The sequence below is a fragment of the Zonotrichia leucophrys genome, chromosome 12, assembly GCF_028769735.1.
Source record: "Zonotrichia leucophrys gambelii isolate GWCS_2022_RI chromosome 12, RI_Zleu_2.0, whole genome shotgun sequence".
Classification (NCBI taxonomy): Eukaryota; Metazoa; Chordata; class Aves; order Passeriformes; family Passerellidae; genus Zonotrichia; species Zonotrichia leucophrys.
The window spans coordinates 13482928-13498550 of NC_088182.1; the positions used below are offsets into that span (position 1 = coordinate 13482928).

General features: G+C 40.5%; 2 protein-coding genes and 2 long non-coding RNA genes across 6 annotated transcripts; 2 read left to right on the plus strand and 2 right to left on the minus strand.

Annotated features, from left to right (window-relative positions):
- Window positions 1-1372: 1372 nt before the first annotated feature.
- On the plus strand, window positions 1373-5004 carry SELENOK (selenoprotein K). Of its 2 annotated transcripts, XM_064724053.1 has the most exons (5): window positions 1373-1428; window positions 1969-2059; window positions 2846-2926; window positions 3507-3599; window positions 4722-5004. In XM_064724053.1, exons 1-5 carry the CDS (start codon window positions 1410-1412, stop codon window positions 4723-4725), a joined length of 288 nt encoding a protein of 95 aa, XP_064580123.1. In that variant the 5' UTR covers window positions 1373-1409; the 3' UTR covers window positions 4726-5004. The 2 variants fall into 2 exon arrangements, with proteins under 2 accessions (XP_064580123.1, XP_064580124.1); XM_064724054.1 differs by lacking the exon at window positions 4722-5004 and having other exon boundaries at window positions 3507-3603.
- On the minus strand, window positions 3633-6158 carry LOC135453240 (uncharacterized). The gene is made up of 3 exons (XR_010441806.1): window positions 6023-6158; window positions 4392-4586; window positions 3633-3701 (listed from the first exon to the last, which is right to left on the minus strand). It is a non-coding gene; the product is annotated as an uncharacterized LOC135453240 (long non-coding RNA).
- On the plus strand, window positions 6040-14593 carry ACTR8 (actin related protein 8). Its single transcript, XM_064724052.1, has 13 exons — window positions 6040-6246; window positions 6419-6589; window positions 7436-7546; window positions 7810-7914; window positions 8584-8757; window positions 9283-9376; window positions 10167-10299; window positions 10632-10785; window positions 11335-11430; window positions 11987-12127; window positions 12524-12788; window positions 13085-13248; window positions 13900-14593. Exons 1-13 carry the CDS (start codon window positions 6124-6126, stop codon window positions 14041-14043), a joined length of 1875 nt encoding a protein of 624 aa, XP_064580122.1. The 5' UTR covers window positions 6040-6123; the 3' UTR covers window positions 14044-14593.
- On the minus strand, window positions 8382-15110 carry LOC135453239 (uncharacterized). 2 transcript variants are annotated; one of them, XR_010441804.1, is made up of 3 exons: window positions 15018-15110; window positions 11330-11386; window positions 8382-8694 (listed from the first exon to the last, which is right to left on the minus strand). It is a non-coding gene; the product is annotated as an uncharacterized LOC135453239 (long non-coding RNA). The 2 variants fall into 2 exon arrangements; XR_010441805.1 differs by having other exon boundaries at window positions 11330-11389.
- Between the last annotated feature and the right edge of the window lie 513 nt (window positions 15111-15623).

Genomic DNA, 15623 nt, shown 5'->3' on the forward strand with positions numbered 1-15623 from the left:
TATAAATACCTGTCAGGTGCAAACAATTTTTTTACTGTGGGACAGCTGCACTGTCAGAAACACTGTATTACAATTCCACCTTCAGAAAACCCTCTTCTGTTATTCCCCTCTTAGCAAAGGACTTTACCTCATCATCATTAGTAAAATATAGCTCTTGCAAAGGAAGTATTAAAGTGTTTTTACATAATTTTTTTAATTGCTGTTTCACATCAGAATTAAACATTTCTTCTTTATTAGTTCAGCTTAAAAACTCAGAGACAGAAGGTATTATATTAAATTTGCCCATAAAGCTGTATAGTTACCCCCAACTTTACAAGTATGTATTCCACTAGAAAAGGAATGCTAGCCAATATTTGCAGGGCAAGGTTTTTATAAAAATAAAATAAATTAAAACAAATTCCCGAGTTAGGGTTGAACATTCCCATGAACATAATGTACATAGCCACATATTTGTCATTAAATACAGGGCACAAACATTCTCTCCTTTTGGAGAGAAATGTTAAATTATTTCTGCACTTGGTTGTAATTCTATCATTACCGCAGAAGGCAACTAAGAGCACTTTGTTTTTATGAAACAGTGACTGACTATTCCAACTCCCGTTACTATCCTAAATGCGGCAGAGAAGTTCCAACAGCACTGGAATGATAAATTATTATTTATTTTATTTAATAAATAATAATATTTATTTAAATAATAATATTATTTATTTAATGAATAATTTAACCAGACCCGCCCCCTCGGAGGGAGGAGCCGTTTACTGAGCACCGCCCGCCTCAGGCCGGCCCCGCCGCGGCTGCCGAGGGGCTCGGTACCGGGGCTAAGGGGATCTCTCGTTAATAACAGGGGCTGCTGAGGGTCCCGGTACCGGGGATGTGAGGGAACCCCTCGTTAATAAAAGAGGCTGTTGAGGGGTTCCGGTACCGGGACTGTGAGGGGATCCCTCGTTACCAGGGGCACTGGGAGGAGCCTGGTTAATAACAGCGGCTGCTCAGGGTGACCCCTCGTTATCCAGGATGCCGAGGGAAAACTCGTTAGTAACAGGGCTGCTGACAGAATCACAGAATCACAAGGTTGGGAGAGACCTTTAAGATCATCGAGTCCAACCTGTTCCCTGACACCTCAACTAAACCATGGCACTGAGTGCCACATCCAGTCTTTTTTTAAACACATCCAGGGATGGTGACTCCACCACCTCCTCAGGCAGACCACTCCAGAAGGGACCCCTCGATAACAGACGGTCCTGAGCGGGACCCCGTTAATCTCATGCCCTTGCCCTGAGGCGAGGGGACGCGGAGCCCAGCGCCACCACGGCCGCTCCTCCGCGGGTGCCGCCGTCACCGCTCGCTGCCCATGCGCGCGGCGGCCGCGCAGGCGCAGGGGCGGGGCCGGGCCGGGCCGGCGGGCAGCCATGGTGTACATCTCGAACGGTGAGGGGCCGGGGGCCGGGGCACCGCGGTGTGTGTCCGCAGCGGTGGGGGGCCGGGCCGGGGGCTGGGCACCGACCGGGGGCACCGGGGCTGCGCTGCGCGGAGCGCCGCCCCCAGCGCCGCCGCTGCCGGGACAGCCGGGCAGGGTCTGGCGGCTGCCGGTGTCGCGTCACCCCGCGCTGCCCTGCGGCCTGTGGCCGAGCCTGGTCTGCTTCTAAAGCGGATTTGGGGACTTTGACGAGTTCAAGTGCGTGCTACAGACACCGGGAGCGTCACACGGCAGCGCTTGAACCGCTTACGGGGAATCAGACTCTGCCTGGGGCTGTCTGGGGGTTTTCTGGACGGAGAGCGCCTGTGGCGGTGCTGACCCTTTTAGCTGACGTACGTGGGCAGTAACCTGCGGAAAATGAAACTCCCTGCCATGAAGTGCAGTTTCACCGTCCCACCTGCAAACTCTGGACTTAGCAGATCTGGTTTTGTGTAATGCACTGTTCAGTGTCACACACTGAACGTCACTTCTTGTATCTGGATGTGTTACAGGACAAGTTTTGGATAACCAGAGTCGGGCTCCCTGGAGGTTGTCATCTATAACAGATTTCTTCTGGTCAATAGCAGATTTTGTGGTTCTGTTGTAAGTAGAAGTTAATTCTTTTGGTGAGCTTCATTTTAGATTTGACAGAGGTGGAAGTTACACAGTGCTATCAGTACACAACAATAAAAATATTATATTTACTCTCTACCATTCCATATGTATAAATGCTTTACTACAACTTTGTGGTTGTGTCTGTTAAGCACAGTATACTTAACAAAAAGTGCTTGAAAAGTGACTATAACTTATTGGCAGTTCAAATGGGTTTTCTTACATTTCATTTATTTTGATACTGCAAAAAGAAAGTATACACTTTTGTTAAAAAGCATCTACTAGCTGATCAAATAATTAAGCTGTTTGGAGAATTTCTACTGGTGACAATAGATTCTGACCACGTAAAAGTAAACACACAGTAATCACAAATTTGATTCAAAGCCAGTTAACAAACAGAAAGTTCATGTGATGTATTCAATAGTTCTTAGTGATTTCAGTTATAAGTTTATACCTTATGCATTTCTTGCATATTACCAAAAAAACTAGATTTAATAATTTAAAATATATAATTTATTATTATTTATAATTAAAAATATATAATATGATTTAGATTTTATAGTTTAAGCTTCACTGTAATTTGGAGTTATTTCATATTTCAGTTTCATATGTAGGAGACAAATTGCCAAGATTTAAACAACAGTGATCATGAGAAGATACACTGTTCATTCTTGAACACTACTTACTGTTTTTCAGGCCGTTTCTTACTTTCCAATCACAATATTCAAAAACTGTACCTGGCTATCAATTCACCTAACCATTGTTTTAATTTTTCAGTTTCCAGAGCATTATTCAACCAGATTTAAGAAGAAGAGGCTACACATCTTCCTCCTATTCAGGATACCATGATGGAAGAGGGTATTTTTTTCATATTCACACATTTTCCCCTCTCTTGGTGAAGTGGCATGAATCTGAGTAGATTACAGTTGTGGTTTGCATTGAATTGGGTTGTGCAGGAAGGCTGAAATGGTTATCTGCACAATTGTTGGTAACAATACACAGCTTTGGACAGCTGCAATAGCAGTACAGACAAACTAACATCCCTGAAAATATTTCTGAGCCTGCCTAGGAGACAAGATATATCTTTGTTAAAATTTTATTTTCTTAGACATGTTTGTACTCAGCATTTGAGTTGCATTAGTGCAGTCATTTCTTGTGTTACATTACCTAAAGCAGAACACTGTTACAGGGGTGTAATTTCCATGAACACTGCAGCCTAAGTCTGTGTAAAAGCATCAGTGCTCTGTGGCCTTCCCACATCACACAGCAGTCATGAAACAGGAGAGGATTTCTGTGATAGTGGGGTTGGGGTTTTGTTACAGCTTTCCAGGTGAAACTCAACTTTAGAGGTTCAGACTTCCTCACTACTGACATTTAGAAGCAGTAATTGTATTTCTAGTTGAAAAGTTTAATGAAGGGAGAACTCCTTTCTTTTCAGGCCTCCAGCAAATCCTCGCCGTCGGATGGGCCGAATAAATCACTGGGGTGCAGGCCCCAGTCCACCACCCATGGCTGGAGGTGGATGAGGAAGGTAATTCCAAATCTGCTGCATCCTGCTTTGGAGGGTTTGGGGTTTTTTTAAATAGCAGTGTTAATTCAGGGTTAAGGTAGAATGGAGTGTTTTGTCCTCCTGCTGCACAAGTTACCAAAACAGAAAAATAATCAAAATTATTCAATAATAAAAGAAATAAAGATGCTTCCAGTAAAGGGGAGAAAAAGCAGGGGGGAGGGATGTTAAAAATTATTTCGGTTTAGGAATGGTGGGCTTTCACTTTTAATTGCCCAGAAGTCGATGGACAAAGTGCAGCAAAGATTTTTGAGCACAGCTGATAAGTTATTTATAACTTCTCATCTTTTTTGGCTGCTAATTTAAAGATCAGATTGTTAGAAAATGATGCTTTGTTTGCATTTCTAATAGTTATATGACATATGATGGGTTTTGGCTAAAGTTGATATTTCTCAATAGAAAAGAAAGAAAAATATAAAGTTGTTACAAGACAGTAAAAATTGGGTTTTTTCCCCCATTACAATGATACAACCATACCAATCTTGAATTCCAGTAAAGTGTAAAAATCAGAATTGCTTAAAAATAGAGGCAAAATTAAAAGAGGTTAAGATTAGAAGATTTCTTACAGCTGCCTGATATTTTATTCTGTTTAATAATTAGTTTGGCTGCTGGGAGTTGCAGCTGACACTGAGTGTATTTACAGTATGGTTTTATTTACTTTAAGACTTAAGTATATAGTCCTTGTTTTTCATCAGTCACTCCCATTGTTACTATAAGTTACAAGGAAAAAAAACAACCCATGCAGGTGGTTAATACCTGTAAACCTTGTAGGAAAAAGTTCATGTACCAGGAAACACAGACACCAGTATTTCAGTTCACTGGAACAGGATAAGCTTCTTCCAAGTGGGAGAAAAACCCCAGGATGTTGTGGTGTTTTTTTCTTATTGCGTAGACACAATTCCAGCAAAGACTGGAGATTGCTTCTGGGTACTCACAGCAATGTGTAACCTGCTGAGAAATAGTTAGCAAGTCTTTAGCATGTCCCATTTAGCTAAATTAAAAGCGATATTATTTTAAATTTTTTACTTAATTTTATCTCACAAAGAAAGGCTTCTTTAAATGTACTCTTACTACTTTATCTTTTAGGTAAACGCCTGCTGAAGAGGCAGGCACAAGCATACACATCAGCCAGATGAAAAGAAGAGTTTAGTGCTGGACCAAATGGGGATGTGTATGCCTGACTGGAAACTGTCCTGTGATAGAAGCAGATCAATGAAGTTGTACTGGGAACTCCTTCCTCAAGGATCCGGTGTAACTGAGCCACAGTTTCATTAAATACATGTTTACTGTCTAAAGTCTTTGTATAGTTTCTGAACATTTTACTGTAGTTGCAAAGTTGTAAGTAAATTATATTTGGCTTGTCACAAGACTGATTTTCTCATCATTTTTAGAAACGGAAAAAATCTGAAGTACAATAAGCCTTCTGCTATTCAGATGAGAAAAAATACATATTTACAGTTGATAGAGATGGTCCCTGAAGAGTCAAAGCAGCAATTCCTAAGAGCTTTAATACTCACTCTCTCAGGACAAACACTCTCTACTTTGCTGTATTTTCCTTCTATTAATGATACTCTAAAAGCACTTCAAAAATGCAGTTAACAAATTACTGTGTTTTACAACCCTTTTGCTTCACTTAAGTCCATAATGTTTTTTATAACAGAAACACCTTTTGAAAGAGCTTCATTCTTCACTATAAACTTACTGAAACATGTAAAAACATTTACTGTACAAATTTTGGGATTTTTTTACCATAAAATTAGGTGTTGTTATAACATGAACAAAAAAAGAGGTCAAGTCAAATACTGACAGCTATCCCAGAGTAGTTATTTTCTTTTAAATAGTAACTAGCTTTTATCTGTTGTTCCCCTTTTCAGGATGGGAATTTCTCATTGTTCTTGTACTGACTGTATTCCTTAACAGTCCTTAGCGGGAAATTGATCAACAATACCCCTCAATTAACAAGCCACTCCAGCAGATACCACTCCTACCTAACACAAAATCCCTTTTAGACTCTGCTGTGTAACAGCAACTTTGAGCCTTCAAACACCACATCTCCCCCATCTCCAGCTAAACATCCTCTCTGCACAGTTTATAAAGGAGCTCGCTGCCCACAAACAGGGAGACCCTTACATGGTTATCCCCTTACCATACACACCAGCTGTACTACAGCCTTTGTATAGAGTATTTAAGCTGTTGGAGGGCCGTATGTCCCTCCTGCAGCCCCTCCAGCAGTACCAGCCCAGCTGACAGCGTGTGGCCGGTGCTCCACCAGACCCGCGGCAGCGTGGGGCTGCTCCCGAGGCTCCCCGTGCCGCAGCCGGCCCCTCAGCACCGGGAGCGGGGCCATCCCAGGCGGCGCCCGGAGCCGCCGAGGCCCCTCCCGGTACCTGCTGGGGGGCGGTGCCCGGCCAGGGCCCGCCCGCTTCCGCCTCGCGCCGGGCTCGGCGCCGCTCGGGCCGGGCAGACGCGGCTTCCGCCCGGCCGGAGCATGACCCAGGCGGAGAAAGGCGAGGCGGAGAACGGCAAGGACAAGGAGCGCGACCGGGAACGCGAGCAGCGCGGCGTGAAGCGGCCCATCGTCCCCGCCGCCGTGCCCGAGTCCCTGCAGGAGGTGAGGCCGGGGCCGAGCGGCGGCTGCCGGGCGCTGCTCCCTCCCCGCTGGGGCGGGCCCGGCCCGGGCTCGGCCTTTTAAAGGCCTGCGGAGGGGGGTGTGGAAGCCCCGGGAGGGCTCCAGGTGGTCCCGGTGTCTCGCTCTGATTCCGTGCTCGTTGTGCCGCTTGCAGCAAATACAGAGCAACTTCATCGTGGTGATCCACCCCGGCTCCACCACCCTGCGGCTCGGGCGGGCCACGGACACGCTGCCCGCGGGCATCCCGCACGTGATCGCGCGGCGGCACAAGCAGCCGGGCCAGGCGGCCTACAGGGACAGCTGGCTCCTCAGGGACGGCCTCAATGTAAGCGGCCCCGCCTCGCCGGAACCCGCCTGCCCATCGCCCGTTCTGCGGTGGTTTGGTTTGTTGTGTGGTGCATGTGTGCCCTTCATCCTTCATGGTTTTCCAGATGAGAGTACATCTCCTGTCAAACTTGTGTTTCACCCTTTTAAGGACTGTAGGTGCCACCTGCTGAAGTCAGTAGGCTTGGACCAGTCTGTGTTTGCGTTTTATTTGATTCGTTTGCAATGAACTAAACCCGAGGAATTGATAGGTTGAGGGTTTGTACATGTTGATTTCCCCGTGCTAAAGTCTGGTACCACAGTCAGTATTTCTTCTGCTGGAATGCCAACTGTAGGATTCGAATGTGTTGGTTACTAGTTAGTGACTTGGGTAACACAGCAAGTCATTTTAGTCCAGCCTGGTCAAAAGACATATGTAATAATCTGAATCTGTAAAAATTAGAGCTAACCTCTGTAATAGTAAACCTCACCGTTAAATAATTGAGATCTGTTTAAACATTTTTGCTCCTACTTCATATGTCTGTAGTTAAGTAGAATAATAGCCTGAGCTCATCACTAGAGATGAAGTCCAATGACCGCTAAAAACAGTTAAAAGATTCTAGTTGTCTTGAATAGGTGTTGGGAGCTCTAATATAAAAAATAGTTTATTTAAAAATGAGCATAAATCCATTTTGGATTGTACAAACATCTGTCCTTTCTGTACATTATCTGTATTTTTCTGTACATTTCTGTCAATTATCTAAATTTAATCAGTAATGGTTTCATTGTTTCCTAATAGCTTCAGTACTGCCAGTATACAGACGTGGTTTGAAAACATTTACATTGCATATTTGGGGTTTTTCCTTAGAAACCTGAAAGTACTGAGCAGAGACAAAATGGCCTTAAAATGGTGGACCAAGCAATATGGTCCAAAAAGATGTCGAATGGAGCGAGGCGCATTCCGGTGTCACCTGATCAGGTAACTCATTCTAAGGTCTTATTAAATTGTTCATTCAGACAATCCTTCAGTGAGATGCTGTGCTTCAGTGGACAAGAATTAATACCCTTTCTACACCAAATATGGATGTGTTACTGTACTACCTAACTCTGAAAACATGAGAAAATTTATATTATAAGTATATTATAAGGGCTGGGTTCAAAGGGGTATCTCATTTTTCTTCCATGCATAAAAAGTGACCAGTAAAATATTTATCAACAGGATTTGATTTGGTTACATTTCAGGCCAGGTCCTACAACAGACAGATGAGGCCTGCCATATTGGATCACAGCTCTGGGGCCAAGTGGACAAACACATCAAATCACCCTGAGTTTTTGGTGGGAGAAGAGGTAAGATTGATTTTCCTGCTGAATGAGGCTTTGTGTGTTTTAATGCAGCCATGGATTAGTTGCAGTCTGTTAGTACAGTTGCTGTAAGTTAGTACATACTGAAAGATGTGTAAAGCTAACCAAACAAAATTGAGAAACTTTACTGTGGAGGAACTTAGTATTTTTTATCATTCAGTAAGACAAGAGGATTCCCCTATTTGCTTAACAAGTATCTTGGATCCTTTGCTGCTATAAATCAGTGGTTTTGCAGGGAATAGGTGAGAACTTCACCCATATGGCATAATTCAGAGAAAAAGCAAGAAACTGATAAAAGTATCACTACATGGAATTGCTGCTGAGTAACTTGATATTTGTGGGCTTCAAAGTTTTTAAACTATTTTAATTTCTAAATGAGATAGTGGAAAAATATACCGTTATATTCACTAGATGTCTGTGGGCAAAAACATTCAAAATTCAAACAATCTAGATTATGTATTTGTTGTCTTTTTATTTTAGTGGTTTATTATCAAAGCCCTGTTACAAAGAAACCTCCTGTATTGCTATTACATCAGTCTGAGCTCTGCAGTGTCTTCTATGTGCTTCTGAAATACTTTTCTTCCCAGTTGTTGCTCATTTTGTTACTATTTTTTTGGGAAGAGCAATGTCCAGGATGTAATCTCTCATTTTCAGGCCCTGTATGTTAATCCATTAGATTCTTACAACATACACTGGCCCATTAGAAGGGGGCAGCTGAACCTCCACGCAGGACCTGGTGGCTCCCTCACTGCAGTACTGGCAGACCTGGAAGTTATATGGTCACATGCAATACAAAAATACCTGGAAATACCCCTGAAAGACCTAAAGGTGAGCTGTGAACAGCACATTTTTGTGGTGTGGGCTGTATCCACTTCTCTGAGTGTTATTGTAAATGGGAAGCAACTTGCTGGTATTGGTAGCCTCTTACTGGTGTTTTCCTTAATAAATACCTTCTTTCTGCTGGTGAGCAGGGTTCCCAAGACTTCATCTGGAATTTTGTCCATGTCTTTAGGACAAAAGCTGTTGATAGAACCTTTAACAAGGATGTTTAGAAATCCCATTTTAGACACTTCAGTCTTAGTCTTTGTTTGGGTTTTTTTTGTTGGCTGTAAAGGAGGCACCTGGGGAAGGGCTGCCTAATACTTGTATAATTACTTATCCTTGGCAAGTTTGTCTCATGCCTGATGTACTTTTAAACAATTTACAGGCTATAGACTCTTGGCACTTACTTAGGAACATATTTTTTAAAGTATTGAAAACCTTCCCCTTTCCTAAAATCTTGGTTTTTTTTAAATAAGTTGTATATCAAATTTTATTTGAGAGCTGGCTTTAATTTACTCTTCTTGTCTTCAGTACTACAGATGCATTTTACTAATTCCAGACATCTATAATAAACAACATGTGAAAGAACTGGTAAATATGATCCTAATGAAGATGGGCTTCTCAGGTAAAAACCATAATGAAGCAAGTACTTAATGATTAATTGCATAAGAATTTTTTTTCTTTTAAGGCATATTTTTGCACATCAGTCTCAGGTTAGCTGGGACTAGCACCCTCATCTTTTGCCAATCATGTAACTGCTGTCTCTTTTAAAGGGGCAAAATGGTTGGCTAATATTGAAACAAGTTTTTTGGTTTGCTGTTATGCATTCCACCTGTGGGCTTCTCATTCAGCTGAGGTAAAAGCAGTAGCAGTCTGTTTTCCTAAATATTTCTAAAATGCACGACTGTCTAGAAGGACAGACTGGAATCTTTGGTACTTCCCAGGTTTAAGTATGGGCTTGTGACACAAATGTACTCTGTAAAGGTGGATTGTAGGGAAAACAAAAGGTCAAATTGGATCTCATTTCATAACTACCTGAAGACCATATCTGAAATGCTAATAATAATGCTATTTGATTAAAACCAGAAAAAAATTAGGAAAACACTTCATGTACATCCAGTAGCCAAGACCCTGCACTATCAGGTTAAAAAAATAATTGTAATTTGGAGACAATACCTTCAATTTTGTAGAAAAAGGATCATTTGACCCTGCTCTTAGATTCTTTTCAGGACTTTTAAAGCCTTATTCAACAAAAAAAATCTCTTAAGTACCCTCCACCCCATCTTCACTAAATATACAGGCTTTCAGTCAGGCTACTTGTAGATCTTGAAAAGACATAAAATGTCCTTTAAATGTCAGCAATGTGACTGTAAAGTTTGGCATAAATTTAATACAATTTTTTCTCTTGTTACTAGGAATTATTGTTCACCAGGAGTCAGTCTGTGCTACCTTTGGGAGTGGTTTAAGCAGTGCCTGCATTGTAGATGTGGGAGATCAGAAGACAAGTGTTTGCTGTGTAGAAGATGGTGTTTCCCATCGCAATACCAGGTACCTTGGAGTGTCCAGAATTATTATAATCATGGATTTATTTGCTTACCAAAGATTGGACTTGTAAAAGGAGACAAAATTTCTATAAATATAGGGGTTTTCTTGCTCTGAGGCATTTAACAGAGACAACTGTTACAATATAAACCTTAAAGAATTATCTTTAAAAGAAGAAAACAGGCAGAACTGATCAGAACCAATACTGTGTTCTGCAGGCTGTCCAAGTCATGGTTCCAACATGTCTGAAATGTTCCTAGCATTGCTCTCTCTGTTGCTGCAGTCAGCCAGTATTTCAGAAACTAGATAAAAAGATCTCTTTCTTCTCTGTGCTTTAGGCTGTGCCTTGCATATGGGGGATCTGATGTGTCAAGGTGTTTTTACTGGCTTATGCAGCGAGCAGGGTTCCCATACAGAGACTGCCAGTTAACTAATAAGTTGGATTGCCTGCTGCTTCAGCACCTAAAGGAGACATTTTGTCATCTAGATCAGGTGAGATGGGGAAAATCGTGTGTTATCCAAGTAATATTTTTTCTTTTACAGAATGTTACTCTGGGGATCCTTTTTGTGAGTTCAAGTTAATTTTAAATATTTTACCCAGGAGAATACTGGCAAAAGCTGTAGAAGCTTTAGACTTGAAATGTTTATAACTTGGTTTATTTTTCATCTAGCTGAAAGGAATGCTAACCCTTAGAAAGATAATTTCTTTGTTCTTATTGCTGAAAGAAGCTGATAATAGTTGCATACTTGCTGGTTTTCAACTTCAGTTCTGTAAGATCTGCCAGCAGGTCTCTTTTTCCTGCAAAACCCTCATTGCAGAGGCTTAGGCATGTAGAAAGCTGTCTGGCACATCATACTACATGGAAAAGACTTTAAAAAACTCAAGAATAGGTAAATAAAGTCCATTGTTAGAAGAGAGATTTGTTACTTTGAGCTATTTTCTGTAGCTAAATAGATTACACAGCATTTGTAATTAATTTTCTGGGGTTTTTTTTTCCATTGTTTCCATTGTTTTTTTGTTTCCATTGTTTCTTACCTTAGGATATTTCTGGATTACAAGATCACGAGTTCCAAATTCGGCATCCGGACTCTCCTGCTTTATTGTACCAGTTCCGATTAGGGGATGAAAAATTACAGGTGATTTTTAAATTAAATTACAAATATAATGAGCATTCAGACTCAGAGCCTCAATTTGTATCAGTCTAGTGCTACTAAGACCATGTTATTTATGGATTTTTGTTAAACTGTGCTTGTAGAAAAAATTAATTCCTATATGGATGGGTGGACCTAATGCAGAACTGGTGGATGCACAAGACTTTCTAAGTAGCTTTAGCCACAATTGTTGTTACTTCATCTAAATATGATAATTATCCTTCAAGTGCAAAGCATTAATGTTAATTTTGCAAGTTTTTCAGTTCACCATTGAATAGTCTAATTTTGTCATAAATGACATTTGAGTACTTGTTGATCATACAATGCTAAATCTGTAAAGAAACTTGTGTATTTATTGGGATATATTTTAATTATAAAAAACAGAAGACACTTTAGTATTTTACAGACTACCTGAAAAAAAAAAAAAACACCTCTATTTAATTTTGGATTGTGAGAAAAATGGAACAAGACATTTCTTTTTTCTGTAGTAAATGCCATAAGAAGGAATATTGCAGTAAAACCATGCCAAATCTCTCTTCAGGCACCCATGGCTCTGTTTTATCCAGCAACTTTTGGAATTGTTGGACAAAAAATGACAATTTTGCAGCACAGGTCACAAGGTGATCCTGAGGATCCTCATGATGAACATTATCTGCTGGCCACACAAAGTAAGCAGGAGCAGGTGTGTGATTGCTGGTTTTATTTTTCATGAACTATCATTTAATTGGGGAATTAAATGAGGACTCATTGGCTTATCTCAGAAACCAGAGTTTGTAATCTTGGTCAGAAGTATTAAAGAATAAATTTAAAGTAAGTAGTTACAGATGCCTAAACAATTTTTCAATTAAAGTGTGCATTTTTAAAGTCTAAGAAGGGGTCCCTCTATTATGGGATTGAGCAATCAGATGGAGTTCAAAATAAGCCCTTAGAACACGAGGATTAAAATGAAAATTAGATGAGGGAATAACACAGGGCTTAACCTTGCTGTGCAAAAAGGTGAAGGGAAGTACAATGGTGCTTAGTTAAGTCTTTGTACTGTTCTGTGACCTTTTTGTATTTTTGTTTTCTCATTTTTAAGTCTGCAAAAGCTACAGCTGACAGAAAATCCATGTCAAAGCCTGGTGCGTTTGAGGGAGAATTGAGAGGCCAATCCTCAGACATTTCAGAGAGGATCTACCCACAAGAAGTGGAGCTGGGCTCTTCCCAGGGTGACTGTATGATACCTGGCAATGACTCAGAGGAGCCTTTAACTGCACACATGTCCAGGAAAACTGCTATTTCTCAGTTTGAAGGCAAAGCCTTGGGCCTGGACAAAGCCATCCTTCATAGTATCGACTGCTGTGGTAAGAATTACATTTGTACCAGTCTGTGGAACAGACCTCAGGGTGGATTTATGTAACTCCTGTTTTTCACCAAAGAAAGATGTGTCCCTAGGTTTTACAGTCTGTAGAGTAGCTACACTGTTTCTTATGCTTGCATCTCTGTTGATGTTTCTTGAGCTATGTATCCAAGGAATAGAAGAAGAATTTTAAAAGCAAACATCAGTTTCTATCTGGTTTGACTTGCACTAAATTAATTGTAACACAGGCCATAATAACTTCAAAACACAGATCTATGTCTATATATTCTTTCATTCCAGCATCTGATGATACAAAAAAGAAGATGTACAGCTCCATCTTAGTAGTGGGAGGAGGCCTTATGTTTCATAAAGCTCAAGAGTTCCTTCAGCACCGAATTCTCAACAAAATGCCACCTTCTTTCAGAAGAGTTGTTGAAAATGTTGAGGTCATCACAAGGCCTAAGGTAACTGTTAACTGATAGCTAAGTAAATAATAAACTATGATTGGTTGAAATCTTTGAAAGGTTAAAAGAAAAAAATTCTTTTAAAATCCCAGAGTAGTTGAATATCTGAGATTTAAGGGAGCTCTCAGCCTATAACATAGCACTGGCTGGTTAGGGATGGGGAGTTAGAGGCAAAGCAAGAGTGTGACTGGTACAGATCACTGCAGTGTTTATTAGCTCAAGGCCCTATTCTTAAAGAAGCAGTTAGTACTGGCCCATGAAGGTAACCTGTCTCCTCAGCAAGAAATTGGGATTTTTTATTTTTTAGTACTGTAAAGATAATAGAAAAACAGGCATTGAGATTAATTTTCATTTGGCATTAATCAGGCAAAACTTGTAAATATACTTCCATCTATTTCAGAGCCTCCTTACTGAAGGGAAGATTTTCATTATGTGCTTAGAAAGCATTTTAAAACAAAGTGACTTCTCAAAGCATCTTGAATATCATTTAAATATTTTTATCCCACTACTCTTTCCTGGATAATACTGAAAAACTTTTCGCCTACCCCATCAGATTCTAACTAGTAAATAGTGTCAGAAAATAGGATACAGCTTTGGAGAATGATGCAGAATGAGACTACTGACTGTGTGCAATGTGTGTTTTGAATTTAGGATATGGATCCACGTTTAATAGCCTGGAAAGGAGGGGCAGTTCTGGCCTGTCTGGACACAACCCAGGAGCTGTGGATATACCAGAGGGAGTGGCAGCGCTTCGGGGTCAGGATGCTGCGGGAGCGAGCTGCCTTTGTGTGGTAAAGGAGGGGCTCACAGAGGAACCTGTGGCAACTTCACTGAAGATTCCTTTCCCCAAATACCCTTTTTTCCCAGTGCACATGAATTGATCTTCTGCTGATAACATATTTTTTGTATTTTATTAACTTCAACTGAGATTTTTCTGGACGTGTTGTAAAAAACCAAAAGACTTTCTGAGTTCATTTGACTTCAGCTACCCTTTGTCTTTTCAATTGTATGCATTGAATTCTGCATACAGGGTACCACTGTCATCTCCAGAATAACTATATTTATATTATACAGGTAATGTATATTAAAATTGCACAGTGTAGGAACTTATGTGAGAGATGTTAAGCCAAGATTCATTCCAGAAACATGTACACAGAAGCAACATTTGAAGAGTTCAGCTGTGGGTTTAATGTAATATTCTGATTGCTACTCTAATGTTACCAGGAGATGAAGTTGTTATATAAGTGATCATTAGGGTAAAAGTGAAATGAAGAACTAAAACTACAGTCACTGTTTGTATTTTACTTATGTAATAAATTATTTTATTCAGTGGAAAAACAAAGAATTTGGAAGTGGAGTATTTTTTTCTTGCCCTGTACTTATCATCAAAACTTCTTACTTTTTCATTATCTATTGGAGAGTCCACTTTTTTCCTTATTTTACAAAAATCAATATAATACACTCAAAAGACCAAGCTGCAAATTTATACAGCCAGCACATCTTCCAGTTCACTCCACCTGAGGGCAGTGAGGCTGCACTCCTCAAGCACCCTGCAACACCAAGCAGACCTGGTTTGGTTGGGCAGCTGCCTTCAAAACCACAGGACTGGTTTGAACTGAAATACTGAAGCTGGAGCTTCCTGAACAACCTTGAGAGCATTCCTATTGCAATAATACCTAAAAGGCAGTGTCCTTCACATGACCTTATCTAAAAGGATGCTTGCAGCAAAACTACAGAATACAAAAGCTCAGGAAGGTCAGAACTCTTACCTCTGTCTGAGATGGCAATGAGACACAGTCACAGGTAGAGCAGCAAGGAGAAATCACTCATGTTCTCCAACTGAATGGATTGTGAGGAGCTCTAAAAGAGAAAAAAAAATCACTTTGAAACAAGTCTCTAAAAGCTATCATCAGTTATAATAACACCAATATATGGTATGTATCCATGTATATTAATAGAATTTAGAGAAAATGCACACAGAATTATTGAAATGATCATTTCCAATGTCCATACCTAGAAAATCTGCTAAAAAGCAATGCAAAATGATTCATCATCAATATTAGTTGTTGATTACATTATTTAATTTACTTAATTTTCTTTCCTACTTTGAAAGATACAAGATATATCAGTCTGAGTCTGCTCCCTGCCAATTCCTCCCATGTCACTGGAGTGTACCTCCCCCTGCAGCCTGAGGTCTCATCAACCATCATCTCATCTCTTCTATTCCTTTTTGTTTAGAGTTTCACCCTGAGCAAAAGCTACAAAATAACAAATTCCTGAAGTGCAGCATTACTCTAATGAGCATAAAACTTAAGAGGAGGAAGGTGAAAGGCAAAATTTGCCAATGCCAGTATATATAAAGTCACCTAAGACCA

Excerpts from the sequence above, each read along its gene's own strand:
- ACTR8 (XM_064724052.1), top strand. The coding sequence starts at position 6,124 with ATGACCCAGGCGGAGAAAGGCGAGGCGGAGAACGGCAAGGACAAGGAG. Across the intron at positions 8,758-9,282 it reads TACCCCTGAAAGACCTAAAG|TACTACAGATGCATTTTACT; the intron begins GTGAGCTGTGAA and ends TCTTGTCTTCAG. Across the intron at positions 11,431-11,986 it reads TAGGGGATGAAAAATTACAG|GCACCCATGGCTCTGTTTTA; the intron begins GTGATTTTTAAA and ends ATCTCTCTTCAG.